The sequence below is a fragment of the Lynx canadensis genome, chromosome X (genome assembly GCF_007474595.2).
Source record: "Lynx canadensis isolate LIC74 chromosome X, mLynCan4.pri.v2, whole genome shotgun sequence".
Lineage (NCBI taxonomy): Eukaryota > Metazoa > Chordata > Mammalia > Carnivora > Felidae > Lynx > Lynx canadensis.
The window spans coordinates 14,684,333-14,701,088 of NC_044321.2; the positions used below are offsets into that span (position 1 = coordinate 14,684,333).

At 39.2% G+C, this 16,756-nt stretch overlaps 1 protein-coding gene across 1 annotated transcript in view; it reads left to right on the plus strand.

Annotated features, from left to right (window-relative positions):
- Positions 1–15,220, plus strand: part of PPEF1 (protein phosphatase with EF-hand domain 1) — a 91,097-nt gene extending 75,877 nt beyond the window's left edge. The window contains exons 13-16 of the mRNA XM_030305468.1: positions 4,688–4,794; positions 11,928–12,091; positions 13,184–13,268; positions 14,640–15,220. Of these exons, the coding sequence (XP_030161328.1) occupies positions 4,688–4,794; positions 11,928–12,091; positions 13,184–13,268; positions 14,640–14,848 (565 nt within the window). The 3' untranslated portion in view covers positions 14,849–15,220. The remainder of the gene's footprint in view (positions 1–4,687; positions 4,795–11,927; positions 12,092–13,183; positions 13,269–14,639) is intronic.
- Positions 15,221–16,756: the final 1,536 nt, after the last annotated feature.

The window sequence follows — 16,756 nt, forward strand, 5'->3', positions numbered from 1 at the left end:
TTTTGCTGGTGGAGGGTCTTGCCTCAATGTTGACGGCTGCTGACTGATCAGAGTAGAGGTTGCTGAAGACTGGGGTGGCTGTGGGAATTTCTTAAAATAAGACAACAATGCAATTTGCTGAATTGATTGGCTCTTCCTTTTATGAAAGGTTTCTCTGTAGCGTGTGATGCTGTTTGACAGCATTTTATCCATAGTAACTTCTTTGAAAATTGGAGTTTCTCGCCATCATGAGATTGTACCAGTTCAGTCACATCTTCAGTCTCCATTTGTAATTCTAGTTCTCCTGCTATTTCTACCACATCTGCAATTACTTCCTTCACTGAAGTCTTGAACCCCTCAAAGTCATCCATAAGGTTTGGAATCAACTTCTTCCAGATTCCTGTTAATGTTGCTATTTGACCTCTTCCCATGCATCATGGGTATTCTTACTGGCATCCAAAATGGCAAATCCTTTTCAGGTCTTCGATTTACTTTTCCCAGATCAGTCAGAGGAATCACTATCTATGGCAGCTATATCCTTATAAAATGTGTTTCTTAAATAATAAGACTTGAAAGTCTAAATTTCTCCTTGATCCATGGACTGCAGAATGAATGTTGTGTTAGCAGCCACAAAAACAACATTAATCTCATTGTACATCTCCATCAGAGCTCTTGGGTGACCAGGTACATTGTCACTGAGCGGTCGTATTTTGAAAGTAATCCTTTTTTCTGAGCAGTAGTCCTCAACGATGGGCTTAATATATTCAGTAAACCATGTTTTAAACAGGTGTGTGCTGTCATCCAGGCTTTGTTGTTCCATTTATAGAGCACAGGAAGGGTGGATTAAGCATCATTCTTCTGGGCCCTAGGATTTTCAGAATGGTAAATAAACAGTGCCTTCAACTTAGTCTCTAGCTGCATCAGCCCCTTCCAAGAGAGTCAGCCTGGCTTTAGAAGCTTTCAAGCCAGGTATTGACTTCTCCTCTCCAGCTATGGAAGTCCTAGATGGCATCATATTCCAGTAGAAGGCTGTTTCATCTGCATTGAGAACCTGTTGTTTAGTGTAGCCACCTTCGTTGATTATTTTAGCTAGATTTTCTGGATAACTTGCTATAGCTTCTACATCAGCACTTGCTGCTTCACCTTGTACTTTGATGTTATAGAGATAGATTCTTTCCTTAAACCTCATGAGCCAACCTCTGCTAGCTTCACACTTTTCTTCCACAGCTTCCTTTAGCTTTCTCAGCCCTCATAGAATTGAAGAGGTTTAGGGCTTTGCTCTGGATTAGGCTTTGGACTAAAACAATATTGTGGCTGGTTTCATCTTTTTGTTTTGTTTGGTTTTGGTTTTGTTTTAAGTAGGCTTCATGTCCAGTGTGGAGCCCAATGCAGGGTTTGAACTCCCAACCCTGAGATCAAGACCTGAGCCGAGATCAAGAGTTGGACACTTGGGGTGCCTGGGTGGCTCAGTCAGTTAAGCATCTGACTCTCGGTTTCAGCTCAGGTCATGATCTCATGGTTTCATGACTTCAAGCCCTGTTTCAGGCTCTGTGCTGACCATGTAGAGCCTGCTTGGGATTCTCTCTCTTCTCCCTCTCTCTCTACTCCTCTCTCTGCTCCTCGCCCATTCACGCTATCTCTGTCTCTCTCTAAATAAATATGTAAACTTAAAAAAAATTTTTTTAGGGGCGCCTGAGTGGCTCAGTCGGTTGAGTGTCCGACTTCGGCTCAGGTCATGATCTTGCAGTTCGTGAGTTCGAGCCCCACGTTGGGCTCTGTGCTGACAGCTCAGAGACTGGAGCCTGCTTTGGATTCTGTGTCTCCCTCTCTCTGCCCCTTTTCCGCTCATGCTCTGTCTCTCTCTGTCTCTCAAAGATGAATAGACGTTAAAAAAAAATTTTTTTTTATTTAAAAGAGTCAGACACTTAACCGACTGAGGCACCCAGGTGCACCTTGGCTGGTTTGATCTTCTATCCAGACCACTCAGACTTTCTCCATATCAGCAATAAGAATGCTTCACTTTCTTATCTTTTGTGTTTATTGGAGTAGCACTTTTAATTTCTTTTCAAAAAATTCTTCTTTGCATTCACCTCTTGGCTTACTGTTTGGCACAAAAGGCTTAGTTTTCAACCTGTCTTGGCTTTCACCATGACTTTCTCACTAAGCTTAATCATTTCTAGATTTTGGTTTAATGTGAGAGGGGTGCCTGGCTGACTCAGTTGTAAGGGCATGCGACTCTTGATCTCAGGATTGTGAGTTTGAGCCCCACATGGGTGTGGAGATTACTAAAAAAACAATAGATAAATAAACTTTTAGAAATAAAGTGAGAGACATGACTCTTCCTTTCACTTGCACACTTGGCATTGTAGGGTTCTCAACTGGCCTAATTTCAGTGTGTCTCAGGGAATAGGGAAGGTCAAGGAGAGGGAGAGAGATGTGAGAATGGCTGGTCAGTGGAGAAGTCAGAACGCATGCTATATTTATCAATTAAGTCTTATATGGGCATGGTGTACCCCCCCCCAAGGCAAAATTACAATACTAACATCAAAGATCACTGATCACAGATCACCATAACAAATATAATAATAATGAGAAAGTTTGAAGTATTTGAAAAAATTGAAATATTGAAAGTTTGAAAACTGTGACACAGAGACACGAAGTGAGTGAATGTTATTTGAAAAATGTCACTAATGGACTTGGTCGATACAGGGCTGCCACAAACCTTCCACATGTAAAAAATACCTGTGAAATGCAATAAAGTGAAGCACAGGAAAACACGGATGCCTGTAGTTTTCCTCTCCTCTTCATTCTTTCCATCCTTCTGCTTGCTTTGGGTTTACTTTTACTCTTCTTTTTTCTAGTTTTTGAAGGTAGAGATTAGGTTATTGATTTGAGATCTTTTTTTTTTTTAATATCAGCATTTATAGCTACAAATTTTCCTCTAAGCACTGGTTTAGTTGTGTCTCACATTGTCACAACATTGTCATGTTGTGTTTTAATCTTCCGTTATCTTAAAGTATTTCCTAATTTCTCTTGTGATTTCTTCTTTGACATATTGGTTGTTTAGGATGGTGTTGTTTAATTTCCTCATATTTGTGATTCCTCCAAATTTTTTTCTGTTATTGATCTCTAATTTATTCCTTTTGTAGTCAGAAAAGCTACTTTGTCTGATTTTGATCATGTTAAATGTATTGAGACATATTATGGCCTAGCAGAGGATCTATCATGGAGAATGTTCCATATATGCTTTAGAAAAATGTATATTCTGCTGTTGTTGGGTGCAGTGTTTTATACATATCTGTTAAATTTAGTTGGTTTATAGTGCTGTTCAAGTCTTTAAATTTTTTTTTAATTTTTTGAAGTTTATTTATTTATTTTGAGAGAGAGAGAGAGAGAGAGAGAGAGTGTAAGCAGGGGAGGGGCAGAGAGAGAGAGAGAGAGAGAGAGAGAGAGAATCCCAAGCAAGCTCCATGCTGTTAGCACAGAGCCTCACATGGGGCTGGATCCCACAAACTGTGAGCTCATGACCTGAGCTGAAATCAAGAGTCGGATACTTAGCCAACTGAGCCACCCATGTGCCCCTCTGTTCAAGTCTTTTATATCCTTTTTTATTTTCTGCCTCATTGTTCTATTATTGAAAGTAGAATATTGAAGTCTCCAACTGTTATTATTAAATTGTCTGTTTCTCCCTTCAGTTCTGTCTGGTTTTGCTTCATATAGGTTTGGGCTCCGTTGTTAGGTTTATAGATGTTTGTAATTGTTTTATCTTCCTGACTGATTGACTCTTTTATCATTATAAAATATTCCTCTGTGTCTCTAGTAACAGATTTTGTCTTCAAGTCTACTCTGTCTTCTGTTAGTATAGCCATTCTAACTGTCTTATGGTTGATGTTTGCATAATACATCTTTTTTGTTGTTGTTCTCTCAAGCTCTTTTGTATCTTTGAAACTGAAGTGTATCTCCTGTAGAAAACATAGTTGGGTCTTTAAAAAAAAAATCCGGTCTCATAGCCCCTGCTTTTTGATGTCTAAAAATCTATTCACATATGATGCTATTATTGATATGGTTTGATTTACCTCTGCCATTTTGCTTTTTTGGGGAGAGGGGTATATGACTCATAGCTACTTTGTTCCTCTGTTCCTCCTTTATTTAGAATTTATTTTTGTAAATGGTCTGAGGTGGTTTAGCATCCAGACGGATAACTATGCTAGCTAGCACCATGTTAAAAAAAAAAATTGCTCTTCTCTACTGAATTGTAATACCTCCTTTGTCATATATATTGTTCCCATATATAGTTGACTATGTTTATGCAATTTCTATTATTTTCTGCTCATGTATCTGTCTTCTCCTGTGTCAATACCTGCTGTTAGGTTTCAGCAACTTCACAGGAAATATTAAAGTCTGCTCTAGCAAGTCCCTCTTAATTTTCTTGTTTTTCAAAAGTATCTTGGATATGCTCAGACATTAATTGCTCATGTAAATCTTTGAATTCAAAAAGAAAACACCAGTGGTAGTCCTTTTAAAATTTCACAATACATGCACACACAGGCATACATATACCAACACTGACCACCTAGGAACATGGCATGTGTGAAATTAGGCAATTCATTTGAAGTAGAAACTGGTAAGTGGTAACATAGCACATTAAAACAAGACAGAACAGGATGATTTCTGTATCTTTTGCCTAATAATTGTTTTGTTAACATAGGGTGAATGCTATTGAAAGTAGTGCCATCAGGATATTAAGAGAGAGAATAATTGCACGAAAAACTGACCTCATTCATGCTTTCCAACTTCAAGACCGCAGTAAATCAGGTAATAAAATTATGTAATGCTTACCGTTTCTTAACATACCAGCTTACGTACAAATCAGTTTTCATTTTTTTCGCTTCCTTAAGATTTCAGTTCTCTATTTTTACTAGCAAGGAAAGATAGAGATAAAAATAAAACATAATCCGTTATGTGCTTGAAAAAAGCCATATCCCTCCTTTGCAGTACGTTTCTTTCAACTTAAAACAACAGCAACCCTTCTATTCTGGTAGTGGCTCAGACTAGACACTCTGGAAGGCCCTCCTGTTAAGAAACAGCGAGATTCTAGAGGATACAGAATTGTAATGCATCTACCAGCCTCACAGTAAGATAAATATCTAGCAAACATTTTTCTCTCATGAAACGTTTTTTGAAACCAGCTTGGAGCAGCAAACAAGCACAAAATGCTAGATTGTCCTGAGGGCAAATACTAATTTTGGTGTTGTGCTCAATCCTGAGACTAGACCAAAGGATAATAGAAAGATGGATAAACTGAATCTGAGACTTCCACATTAAGCCTGGACCCTGAAAGTGGCTAAAGTAGGCTATTTTTGTAGTGCCCCTTGACTCTTGGCAAGCAAATGCAAATCCATGTTCAAGGGATGCATCCCTAATTTTGGCCACTAACATATGCAGAGATTAAGATCAACCATGAGTTCATAACCAAAGATCATGAAACAAAGGAGACAAGCTACCGTGAGTAAGCGTCAACAGAAACAATGACAGATTTCATTCTCTAAAGATATCAGATATTGGAATTATCAAATACAAATAAAAATAACTAAGAAATGTTTAAAGAAATAAAAGGTGGATCACTGACATGCATTTAAAGAATGATTTGAAGAAGAGCCAAATAGATGTAAAAATATACTTGTTTAAAAAAAACCATATTGGATGGGTTAAACAGAAGATTAGACACTACTTAAGACAGAATTAGAAAGGTTAAGACTAATGGACAGTAAAATAAAGTTTAACATACATCTACTCAGGGTCCCAGGAGGAAACAATGTAAGAGAGGATGTATTTGACATGATAATGGCCTAGACTTTTCCAGAATTGATGAGCAACTCAAATTCACAGGTAGAGAGATACAGTGTTTCTCAAATAGGATAAAAAAAATTAAATCCACACCTATATACCCTTGTGGAGAAACCACAGAGTACCAACAGCAAAGAAAAATATCCTAAAAGCAAGCAGAGAGAAATACACATTGCTACAAAGGGAAAACAATTTGACTGATATCAGACTTCTCAACAGTCACAATAGAAGCCAGTAGACAGTGGAATAATATATACAAAACATTGAAAATAAAATTTAGAAAAAGATATAACATGAAAACACTAACAAAACCGAGGTTGAAACAGCTCTATTAATATTAGACAAAGTAGACTTCAAGGAAGTCTACATTACTAGAAATAACAAGGGACACTTTATAATGATAAAGTATTCTGTTTGCCAATTGAATCCATTATAAATGCATATGTACCTACTAATATAGCCTCAAAAATATGTAAAACAAAAATGGACAGAACAAGTAGAAAAATCTACCATCATAGTGGATGATTATAATACTCCTTTAACTGAAAGAATTAACTGACAAAAAGATTAGCAGAGTTTCCCTAAAAGACATACATAGAACCCTGCTCAACAATGCAGAATACGCACTCTTGTCAAGCACACATGGAACATATCCTGACTATATCCTGGAACATAAAGCAAATATCAACAAATTTTGTATTGGAAACATACGGAATAAATTTTCTGTCATAGTGAATTGAGCTATAACTCAATGACAGAAGGTAGCCAGAAAATCCCCCTTGGGCTTGGAAATGAGAAATACACTTCTAAATAACCCTTGGGTCAAAGGAGAAATCACAGTGGAAATTAGAAATCTGCAACTCAATGATAAGGAAAATGCAACATATAAGATGCAAGTTAGAGAAGAATTGAAAATGCATATATTTTGAAAGATGAAACTATGATCAACAAAGTAAAAACAAAAAGGTTATTTGAAGAAACTGGAAAATTTGATAAAACCCTGGTAAGGAGATAGAGAAAGCACAAATAACCAATGCCAGAACTGAAAGGGGAAATTTTAGTATATACAGACTTTACAGATATTAAAAAGCTCATAAGGTGTATTATAAAAACTCTTATGCTAGTGAATTGATACTTTAGATTAAATGGACAAATTCCTAAAATATATATGTATACACACACACACACACACACACACACACACACACACACTTACCAAAACTGACACAAAAAGAAATAGAAAGCCTGAACAATTCTATAACTGTTGAAGAAACTGGATCTGAAATTTTGAAACTTTCCACAAGGAAGGCCCTGGGTTCAGATAGCTTCATTAGCCATTAAAATATACATTTAAGAATGAAACCAGTCTAGGGTCATCTGGGTGGCTCAGCTGGTTAAGCATCCGACTTTGCCTCAGGTCATGATTTCATGGTCTGTGGGTTTGAACCCAACGTCAGGCTCTGTGCTGACAGCTCAGAGCCTGGAGCCTGTTTCAGATTCTGTGTCTCCCTCTCTCTGTCCCTCCCCCGCTCAAACTCTGTCTCTCTCAAAAACAAATAAACATTACAAAAAAATTTTTTTAAAGAATAAAACCAGTCTAGAGGCACCTGAGTGACTCAGTTAGTTAAGCATCTGACTCTTAATCTCAGGGTTGTAGAGTTCAAGCCCTGCATTGGGCTCCGTGCTGGGCATGAAGCCTACTTAAAAAAAAAAAAAAAAAAAAAAAAAAAGAATAAAATCAGTCTTACACAAACTCTTCCAGAGAATAAAAACATAAGGAACACTTCCAAGATTATTTTAGGAGGTCAGCATAACCTTGATACCAAAACCTAGTAAAAACATTATGGAAAAGGAAAATTAAAGGCTAATCTCAGACATAAATTTAGATGAAAAAAGTCCCAAATGAAATACTGGAAAAAGGTTAATGTAAAACGAACAAGTTGGTTTATTCTAGAAACACTAGGAATTCTGGGTTGATTTGATAAATGAAAAATCAATCAGTGTAATTCACCAATTTAACCAAATTAAAGAAGTCTTAATTCTCTCAAAATAAGAAAAATTTATTGGATGTATTTTACCTTGGTTGCATGGTTTTAGAAAACTAAAAATGAAGCAAATTTCCTTAATCTTATAAAGGATATCTATCATAGCCTATAGAAAACAGCATAATTGATGGGGTAATGTTGAAACCTTTTCTTCTAAGATTGGGAATAAGAGAAAGATACTGAATAATTCCCCATCCCCAATGTGTCTGCATCCTAATCCCCAGAATCTCTCAGTGTTACCTTAGATCCCAAAAGGAATTTTGCAGATGTGATTAAAATACTGATCTTGAGGGGCATGTGGCTGGCTCAGTCAGTGGAACACACAACTGTTGATCTCAGAGTTGTGGGTTCGAGTCCCATGTTGGGTATAGAAATTCTTACAAATAAAATCTTAAAAAAAATAATGATCTTGACCTAGGGAGACTATCATGCATTATCTAAGTGGCATTGATATAATCACAATGGTCCTTATAAGAGGGATGTAGGAGTCAGAGTCCGAGGAGAAGGTGATGTGATAATGGAAGAAGATATTGAAATGATACTCCTTGAAAACTCCTCCAGGCCAAGGAATATAGGCAGCCTTTAGAAGCTGAAAAGGGGTAAAAAACAGATCCTCCCATCAGAGTTTCTCAAAGGAACCACCCCCACTGACACTTTTGCTTGTACCAGCAAAAGTGATTTTGGACTCCTAGCCCCCAGAACTATAAGAGAATAAATTTGTGTTCTTTAAAGCCACTAAGTCTGTGGTAATGTGTTACAGCAGCAATAGGAGACTAATAGAGATGTCTATTCTCAAAATTGTTCAACATTGTGCTAGGGATGCTAGCTACTACAATAAGGCAAGTTAAATAAGATGATAAGAATTACAAAGGAAGAAATACAATGTTACTACGTATAGACAACATGATTGAGTATATCAAAAACCCAAATACACAGAAAAACTATTATAATTAATAATTGAATTGAACAAGTTGTAGAACACAAGGTCAACGCAGAGAAATTTATTGTGTTTTCATATATCAGGTTATCAGTCAGAGTCTATTCAGGAGATAGAAACCACGGCAATAATTTGAACTGGGAAATTTAATGTAAAGAATTATTAACTAGTAAAAGGCTATTTAACTACTAAAATGGCTGAAAGAGAATGCTAAAGCATACAGGAATAGAAATTGTAGGGTGCAGCTACTATCTCTAAGGCTAAGAAAGTGAACCCAAGGAAGGAACAGACTTGGAAGAGTCCCCTGCTCTCAAGCAAGGCTAATATTCAGACCTAATTGGAGAGGGAATGACTGTGGCCCACTAGATGCGGTGGAAGTTCACTGAAGTGTCTCATGTCAGAGCTGGTTGGTAGCTGTTGAGCCCGGACTGAAGTGGATGGGGCCACCCACGGGAGTGCCAACAAAACCCTTTTTGGGCTGTATACCGCTGTGCCTCCCACACACTCCTGGCAAGGAAGCCATTCACTGTGGTGTCAGTGAAATTGACTGGAGAGTGGGTGCCAATGCATTTCCCAAACTCTGGTAACCATGCTCTACTGGAAAAGCAAGAAGGAAAGCATGCCAGAAGTGGTTCTTCTGCTGTGTCTTAGAGTATCCTTCCTGTACTCTCTACTGACATTATACCAGGCGCCCAAAGAGAATTATTTACAGGGTTCAGTTCCAGTGTCATAAAACAGGGCAAAGAAGGGTAGCTTTGAGCTGAGTAGGAGTAAACTGATGGCTGGTAGAGCTAACAATGAACTTTTAGGTAATGAAAATCTTCAAAGATCCCATTCAGGGTAGATAATCAAGGACGAGAAAGGAACCGAACGATTGATGTATGAGATTTCTAAATGATTAAGAGAAATTAAAAAGGACGAAAATAAATGGATAGGTATTGCTGTGTGCAAGGGCCGAAGTTGTCAGGATATGAATTCTCTTCAAATTGAGCTATAGGTTCAATGCACCGAAAGGGCATCTACAGAAATGTTCTTTTTTTTTTTTTTAATTTTTTTAAACGTTTTATTTATTTTTGAGACAGGGAGAGACAGAGCATGAACAGGGGAAGGTCAGAGAGAGGGAGACACAGAATCTGAAACAGGCTCCAGGCTCTGTGCTGACAGCACAGAGCCCGACGCGGGGCTCGAACCCACGGACTGTGAGATCGTGACCTGAGCTGAAGTCGGCCGCTTAACCGACTGAGCCACCCAGGCGCCCCTACAGAAATGTTCTTAGCAGCACTGTTTGTAATAGCCCCAAACTGGAGATAACCTAACATCCACCAACAGTAGAACGGATATATAAATTGTGTATATTCACACCATGGAATACTATACACTGATGAAAATGAAGACCTACAACTAAATGGAACAACATGGCTGAATCTCATGAACTTAGCATTGAGCAAAAGAAGCCAGACGTAGGTGATGGGGAATAAGGCGTGCACTTGGGGTGAGCACAGGGGGATGTACAGAAGTGTTGAGTCACTATAGGTACACCTGAAACTAATATTACACTGCACGGCAACTGGAATTAAAATAACTTTTAAAAAAGCTTCAAAGAGGGAACAGTGTGGAGGTTTTTTGTGTGTCTCGCGTCCATGAAATACAGCCAGACCAACATTAAAGCATCCTGCACACCTAGAAAACTGATCTGAGGATAACACAACAACTGCACAACCTGAACCAAGGAACTCAGCAGAAAGAGAAAAAACTCATCTTTATTTTCAATTTTTGTTAAAAATATTTTTCTTTAATTTTTCTCTACTATCAAAACACACCTAGGATCTAGCAGCATTTCTTCAATTTTTGTGTGTGTTTTTAATTTTTTAATTTTAATTTTTTTAATTTTAATTTTAATTTTTTCTACCTCATTAATTCCTTTTCTCCCTTCAAAATGATGAAACAAAGGAATTCACCCCCCCCAAAAGGTAAAAAGGAATTATGTCTTTGGCAGGTAAGTATGTGGGGAATGGTTTTATGGGAGTGTAAATGGATATTTTTTTTCTCGAAAACAGTTTGGTATTGTATGTCAAAAGGCTTAAAAATGTGCATCCTCTTTGATCCAGTAAATTCCACTTATAGGAGTGATCCTAAGGAGATAATGAAATAGTTGAATAGCCATTAAAATAATGATGTAGATCTACGTTTCTTAACATAGATGGATGTCCATGATTTATTGTAAGTAAAAACTCAGATTAGAATAAATATGCTATGGGGCACCTGGGTGGCTCAGTCGGTTAAGCGTCCGACTTCGGCTCAGGTCACGATCTCACGGTCCGTGAGTTTGAGCCCTGCATCGGGCTCTGGGCTGACAGCTCAGAGCCTGGAGCCTGCTTCAGGTTCTGTGTCTCCCTCTCTCTCTGGCCCTCCCCCGCTCATGCTCTGTCTCTCTCTGTCTCAAAAATAAATAAACATTAAAAAAAAAGAATAAATATGCTATGTGTGTTGCCACAGACACATGTATATAAAACATTTGCTAGACTACAAGGCATATTTGGCTCTAAGAAAGGTAAAATGTAGATATATTTGTATATATCCCTGTTTGTGTGCACTACAAGTAATAACATTTTTTCTATTCGTTCAAAATCATTTCGAACGAGCGTATCTTTAATAATCAGAAAAAATAAAGATATTTATATTTTTGAAAGACTACATATAATATCAGGGGATGAAGGGATAGGACCTTGGAAAATGAGAAGTGAATTACATGCCAAAATATGAAAAATGAAAGTAATCTTTTATCCTTTATATCCTTTCGTGTTTTAAAATCCTCTATTGTAAATACACCTTCCTTTGCTAATCAGAAAAAGGAACAAAAGATCGAACGCCCAATGTCTGATTGCTTACACATAACATTACGGGCAAGATCTGTGGAACACCCAAGACTTTCTTTAGTTTATTTGTCCCTTAGAGCTGTGGGGCCTGGTGGGACAAATCACAAAGGGGCGAAGGAGGCACCCAGGCCTCAAAACCCCAGGCTGCTCACTGACTCTGTCACGTAGGTTGCGTTTCTTTATCAAATCATCAACCAATTATATGGGCTTTGTTGTTGTTGTTGTTGTTGTTGTTGTTGTCAGGAAAACTTTCTATGAGCCAGTGGGCTTTTTCCATGGAGAACACTTTGGGGCTGAACTTACCATGGAGATCCCTGAGTTCACGTCTGGTCACCACAGACACCAATGGAGATATTAACTACATGTCCAGCTTCCAGGATATCCACATTCAGAAACCTGTGAAAGAGGCAAGTGAAACATAGCCCCAGCTGAAACCTGGCTGGAGCGAAACACCCTTCAGATGACCTGTGAGAGGGACTCAGTCTTGAAAAGTTGGGCGTGGAATCATCTAATGGATGGGCATGGCAGGCTTGGGGAAGGCCTACGGGGGCTCCCCCAAGTACATAGTGATCTGTTCGGGAAATTTGTGCTTTCTAAGGATAGGCAAAATGGAAAAAGAAGGAAAAGCTTCTGCGAGAAAATCCATGTCAAATCAGAAGGGCAGATACGACACCCACTCTTTCATACGACTCACCCCTTCAGCTCCTCAACAGAGTCCCTATTACACTGCGAGAGTATAGACCTGCTGACATGACATCTTATGCCTTAAGTGTTTGTAAAATTAAAAATCTCTTATTAAAATGGGAATACCCCGGGGAGAGTTGTAAGGCCCGTCCCCGGCCCGTACTTATTAACAACTCTTTGCCAGTTAGTTACCACACTGGGCTGAACGTGAGCCGATGGGAAGGAAGACTGGGGCGATTGTTTGCAGGGGAGATGAGAAGGTCAGAGCAGAGAGAAGAGAAGTAAGGCAGGTGGGAAACTAAGATACCCCCACAAGAGAGGCTTCGGCTTCACGCAAGAGGCAGTTTACCACGGTGACCAGACTCACGGGCCTTGGCTTCGGGCAGCTGAGATCAGATCCCATTCCCTAGCTACGTGAACCTTGCAAAACTTACCTTACCTCTCTGTTTTCTGATCTGTAAAATGGACATAATAATAGTTCTTTTCTTTGGGGCCGTTGCTGAGGACTGAATGAAATAGCCCACAGAAAAGTCTCAGGCCGGAGCCCGCGCGCACGTGCTCTCAGTACGTGTTGGCTGTTGTTCACTGCTTCTTGATCAGCCAGGGCCCTGCAGACTGCACACGCTTCCGCACGCAACAGCATGGTCTTTTCCCTGATTAAAGAAGGTTGGGACTCCAAGGAAGGCCTGCCTTCTCGAATTTCTATCTGAATCACATGCTTTGAATTGGTGGGAACGTTTTGTATTTGTGACATGTACTAAAATTGACCGTTATGAATTCTATGTGTTTTAACATTTAGAACGTCTTTATTTTAGGCTCAATCTACTCTAATTGAAACTCTGTACAGATACCGATCCGACCTGCAAATCATCTTTAATGTCATTGATTCTGATCACTCAGGTAAATGAACTTTGATTAGTTCGGTAGCAGTAGAAAGCAAGGGCTAATCTGTTTCTCAGAAACCAGAACTCTATTTTCATCTATTGCATTCTTCATCCAAAGTTGGTTTAACTCAGGGCTGGGGGGGAGGCGATGATAAACTCATGATTAGGATTATTGCTATTTAAAAAAAATTTTTTTAATATTTATTTATTTTTGAGACACAGAGAGACAGAACATGAACGGGGGAGGGTCAGAGAGAGAGGGAGACACAGAATCTGAAACAGGCTCCGGGCTCTGAGCTGTCAGCACAGAGCCCGATGCGGGGCTTGAACTCACGGACCGTGAGATCATGACCTGAGCCGAAGTCGGACGCTTAACCGACTGAGCCACCCAGGCGCCCCAGGATTATTACTATTTTAGTTTGTCCACCAACTGTATTCAAGACCATATGGCCCCTATATAGGCCTCTGTATCTGTTAGACAAGAATAGCTCCTTTTATAAATCATCAGCACAGATGAAAAGATAATTCACTGTCCATTTAAACATAGTAGTTACTCCTGGCAATAAAAATCATTCCTGGAGTTCTGATTCTGTGTTTGGGACTCAGGGGTATGAAAATTCATTTCTGCTTGGCTTTGATGCATGATTACTTATTTTCAAGCTTTATTATTATTACTTTTTTAATGTTTTTATTTATTTTTGAGAGAGAGAGAGAGAGAGAGAGAGAGAGAGAGAGAGAATGTGAGCGGGGAGGGGCAGAGAGAGGGGGACACAGAATCCAAAGCAGGCTTCAGGCTCTGAGCTGTCAGCACAGAGCCGGATGCAGGGCTCAAACTCATGAAGAGCGAGATCATGACCTGAGCCAAAGTCGGGTGCTTAACTGAGCCACCCAGGCACCCCATACTTATTTTCAAACTTTAAAACAATCACCAGATAATCCTCAACCGCAGAGATCACAGAATACCAAAAGGTCAATAATCAAAATATGAAAGCAAATGATTGCCTAGAAAACATGGCAGAGCCATTGTTTGCAGTCCTCTTGTTGAGTGCCAGGGTAACTTCTCCCTCTGCCCTGATGTCCTTTTCCCTTAGATTTTCGATCTTGTAATTTCTATACCACATAGGGTCCCACGGTCCATAATCTACCCCCATCCCTTGAGTGTATACTCATTCCAGGTTTGGAATAATGTCAGGGCCACTTGGTAGTTGAAAGTGACACATTGTTTCTTATATTTACAATCTGACTTTTCCATCTCCTTCAGTGTCTGATGGTCGGGCACGGCAGTGAACTTCTTCTCATTGGGACCATTCAATCAGTATAGCTTCCCCACTCCACCATTAAGTGGGTCTTAACACGAACACTCACACCTTCTTCTATATTCTTCTAGGCCTGATTTCCGTGGAAGAATTTCGTTCCATGTGGAAACTCTTCAATAGTCACTACAACATTCATATTGATGATTTTCAAATTGATGAGCTCGCTGAAAGAATGGACTTAAACAAAGATGGAAGCATTGACTTTAATGAGTTCCTAAAGGCTTTCCATGTAGTGCATAAGTTGGATAAGTTGAACAAATCAGGTAGCGGCCTTGCTTAACAAGAGCTAGGGCTCTCTCTGCTTGTAAACCCTGGGGCCCAAACCACCGACACCATCTTTTCCCGAACCCTTGTAATTCATAATCAGTTGTAGAGAAAAGTAGACCCCCATTCGTGCCATGAGCAGATGTATAGTGTGCGTATTTGAGTCTCCAGTAAGCTGTAATTGGAAAGACTAGGTTAAATGTCAGCTGATGGGATTTGGCTCCAGTGTTAGGACTCATGCATTGCCAGGTAGAAACTGGGTTTGAGCCTAGCGTTGGCCTCCTTGACCAAGATACCAGAGGAGTTTGGAAACATGTTGAAAGGAACCCACAGAACCGCAGAGAAAAGTGCAACATCTGTGAATGACTGAGGGATGGGAGGAGGAATACCAAACTAGTAATGGAATAAAATACTTCCATCTTTAAACTGAATCTTCTTTTTTTTATTTAAAAAATATTTTTTTAATGTATTTATTTTTGAGAGAGAGAGACAGAGTGTGAGTGAGGTCAGGGCAGAGAGAGAGAGGGAGACACAGAATCTAAAGCAGGCTCCAGGTTCTGAGCTGTCAGCACAGAGCCTGATGCGGGGCTCGAACTCATGAACCCTGAGATCATGACCTGAGCTAAGTCGGATGCTTAACTGACTGAGCCACCCAGGCACCCCTTTGAGCTGAGTCTTCTTTGGAGACCATAAACTGGTGATTCTCAATCGTGGGGGAACCACCCTTGAGGGATGGGGGTCATATCAGATTCTTCGTGGAAGCTGTGGGAGTGGATTGTTTGAAAAAGCTTTTTTTTTTTTTTTTTTTCCTGTCTGTTGGAGATACAAAGTGAATACAATTCACGTTGAGCCCTACAATTAATATGGTTTGACACGGTCATTGGTGAGATGGGGCCTTGGTTATGCATACATTTTGCAATTTATTCTGGTATTCTGATTGCATATCAAACATAATAGGTTTCCCTTTAAAGGCGAGTATGTGTTTCATTGTTTTCTAATTTTGAGAACTTCAAGATCTGTCAACATGCCACGTTAGATCTCCCGCAACCTTGCTTGATAGACGCACCAGAAATAATGGATAAAATACAACAAATATATATATATACATATATATATATATATGCATAGCTGAGCTGACAAGAAAGTAAAAGAAACCCCTACTGGGCAAGGGAAAAAAAGGCATAATTAAAACCAGAGCTATACTAACGTCGGACAGGGTAGACTCTGAGGCAAAAAATATCATCAGGGGTAAAAAAAAAGGTCATTACTGAATGCTGAGAGGAATGCTTCGCCAGGAAGACAGAAGAATTATAAACATATATGCATCCAATAACAGAACTCTAACATTTATAATGCGAAAATTGACATAACCAGTAGGAGAAATTGATAGAGATTTTTAATATGCCTGTGCCAGCAATTGACCATCTAAATAAAAAAGTGTAGAGTTTTGGGCAACCTAATTCACCTAACTGTGGGCATGTGTACTCTGGAATCAGTTTTAGAGAATACACATTGTTTTCAAGCACACATGGGACGTGTATAAAAATTGATCATGTATTAGACCACAAAACATCTCTCAAATACCAAGCAACCAAAACCCAAGATACTACATTCTCCGATGATAATGCAATTAAATTAGGAGACGACATAAGAAGGTAACCAGATTAATGAGTGCCAAGTGACATAACTGGAGCTCGACCAGAAATTGCTACAAATGCTTCACAGGACTACGGCAAATAACTCTTTTCAAAAATAGGTGAATGGGCCGTTTTCTAGGGAAAACTCTAATTTACTAAAGCTAACCGGAGAACAAAAAGAGGGTCTGAGGAGACTTAACCGTTAAGGAGTGGGCTGGTGTTGCCACGTGTCCTTTTGGCCGGCTGAACTACATTTCTCAGAATCCCCCTGTCTCACGTGTTTCTGC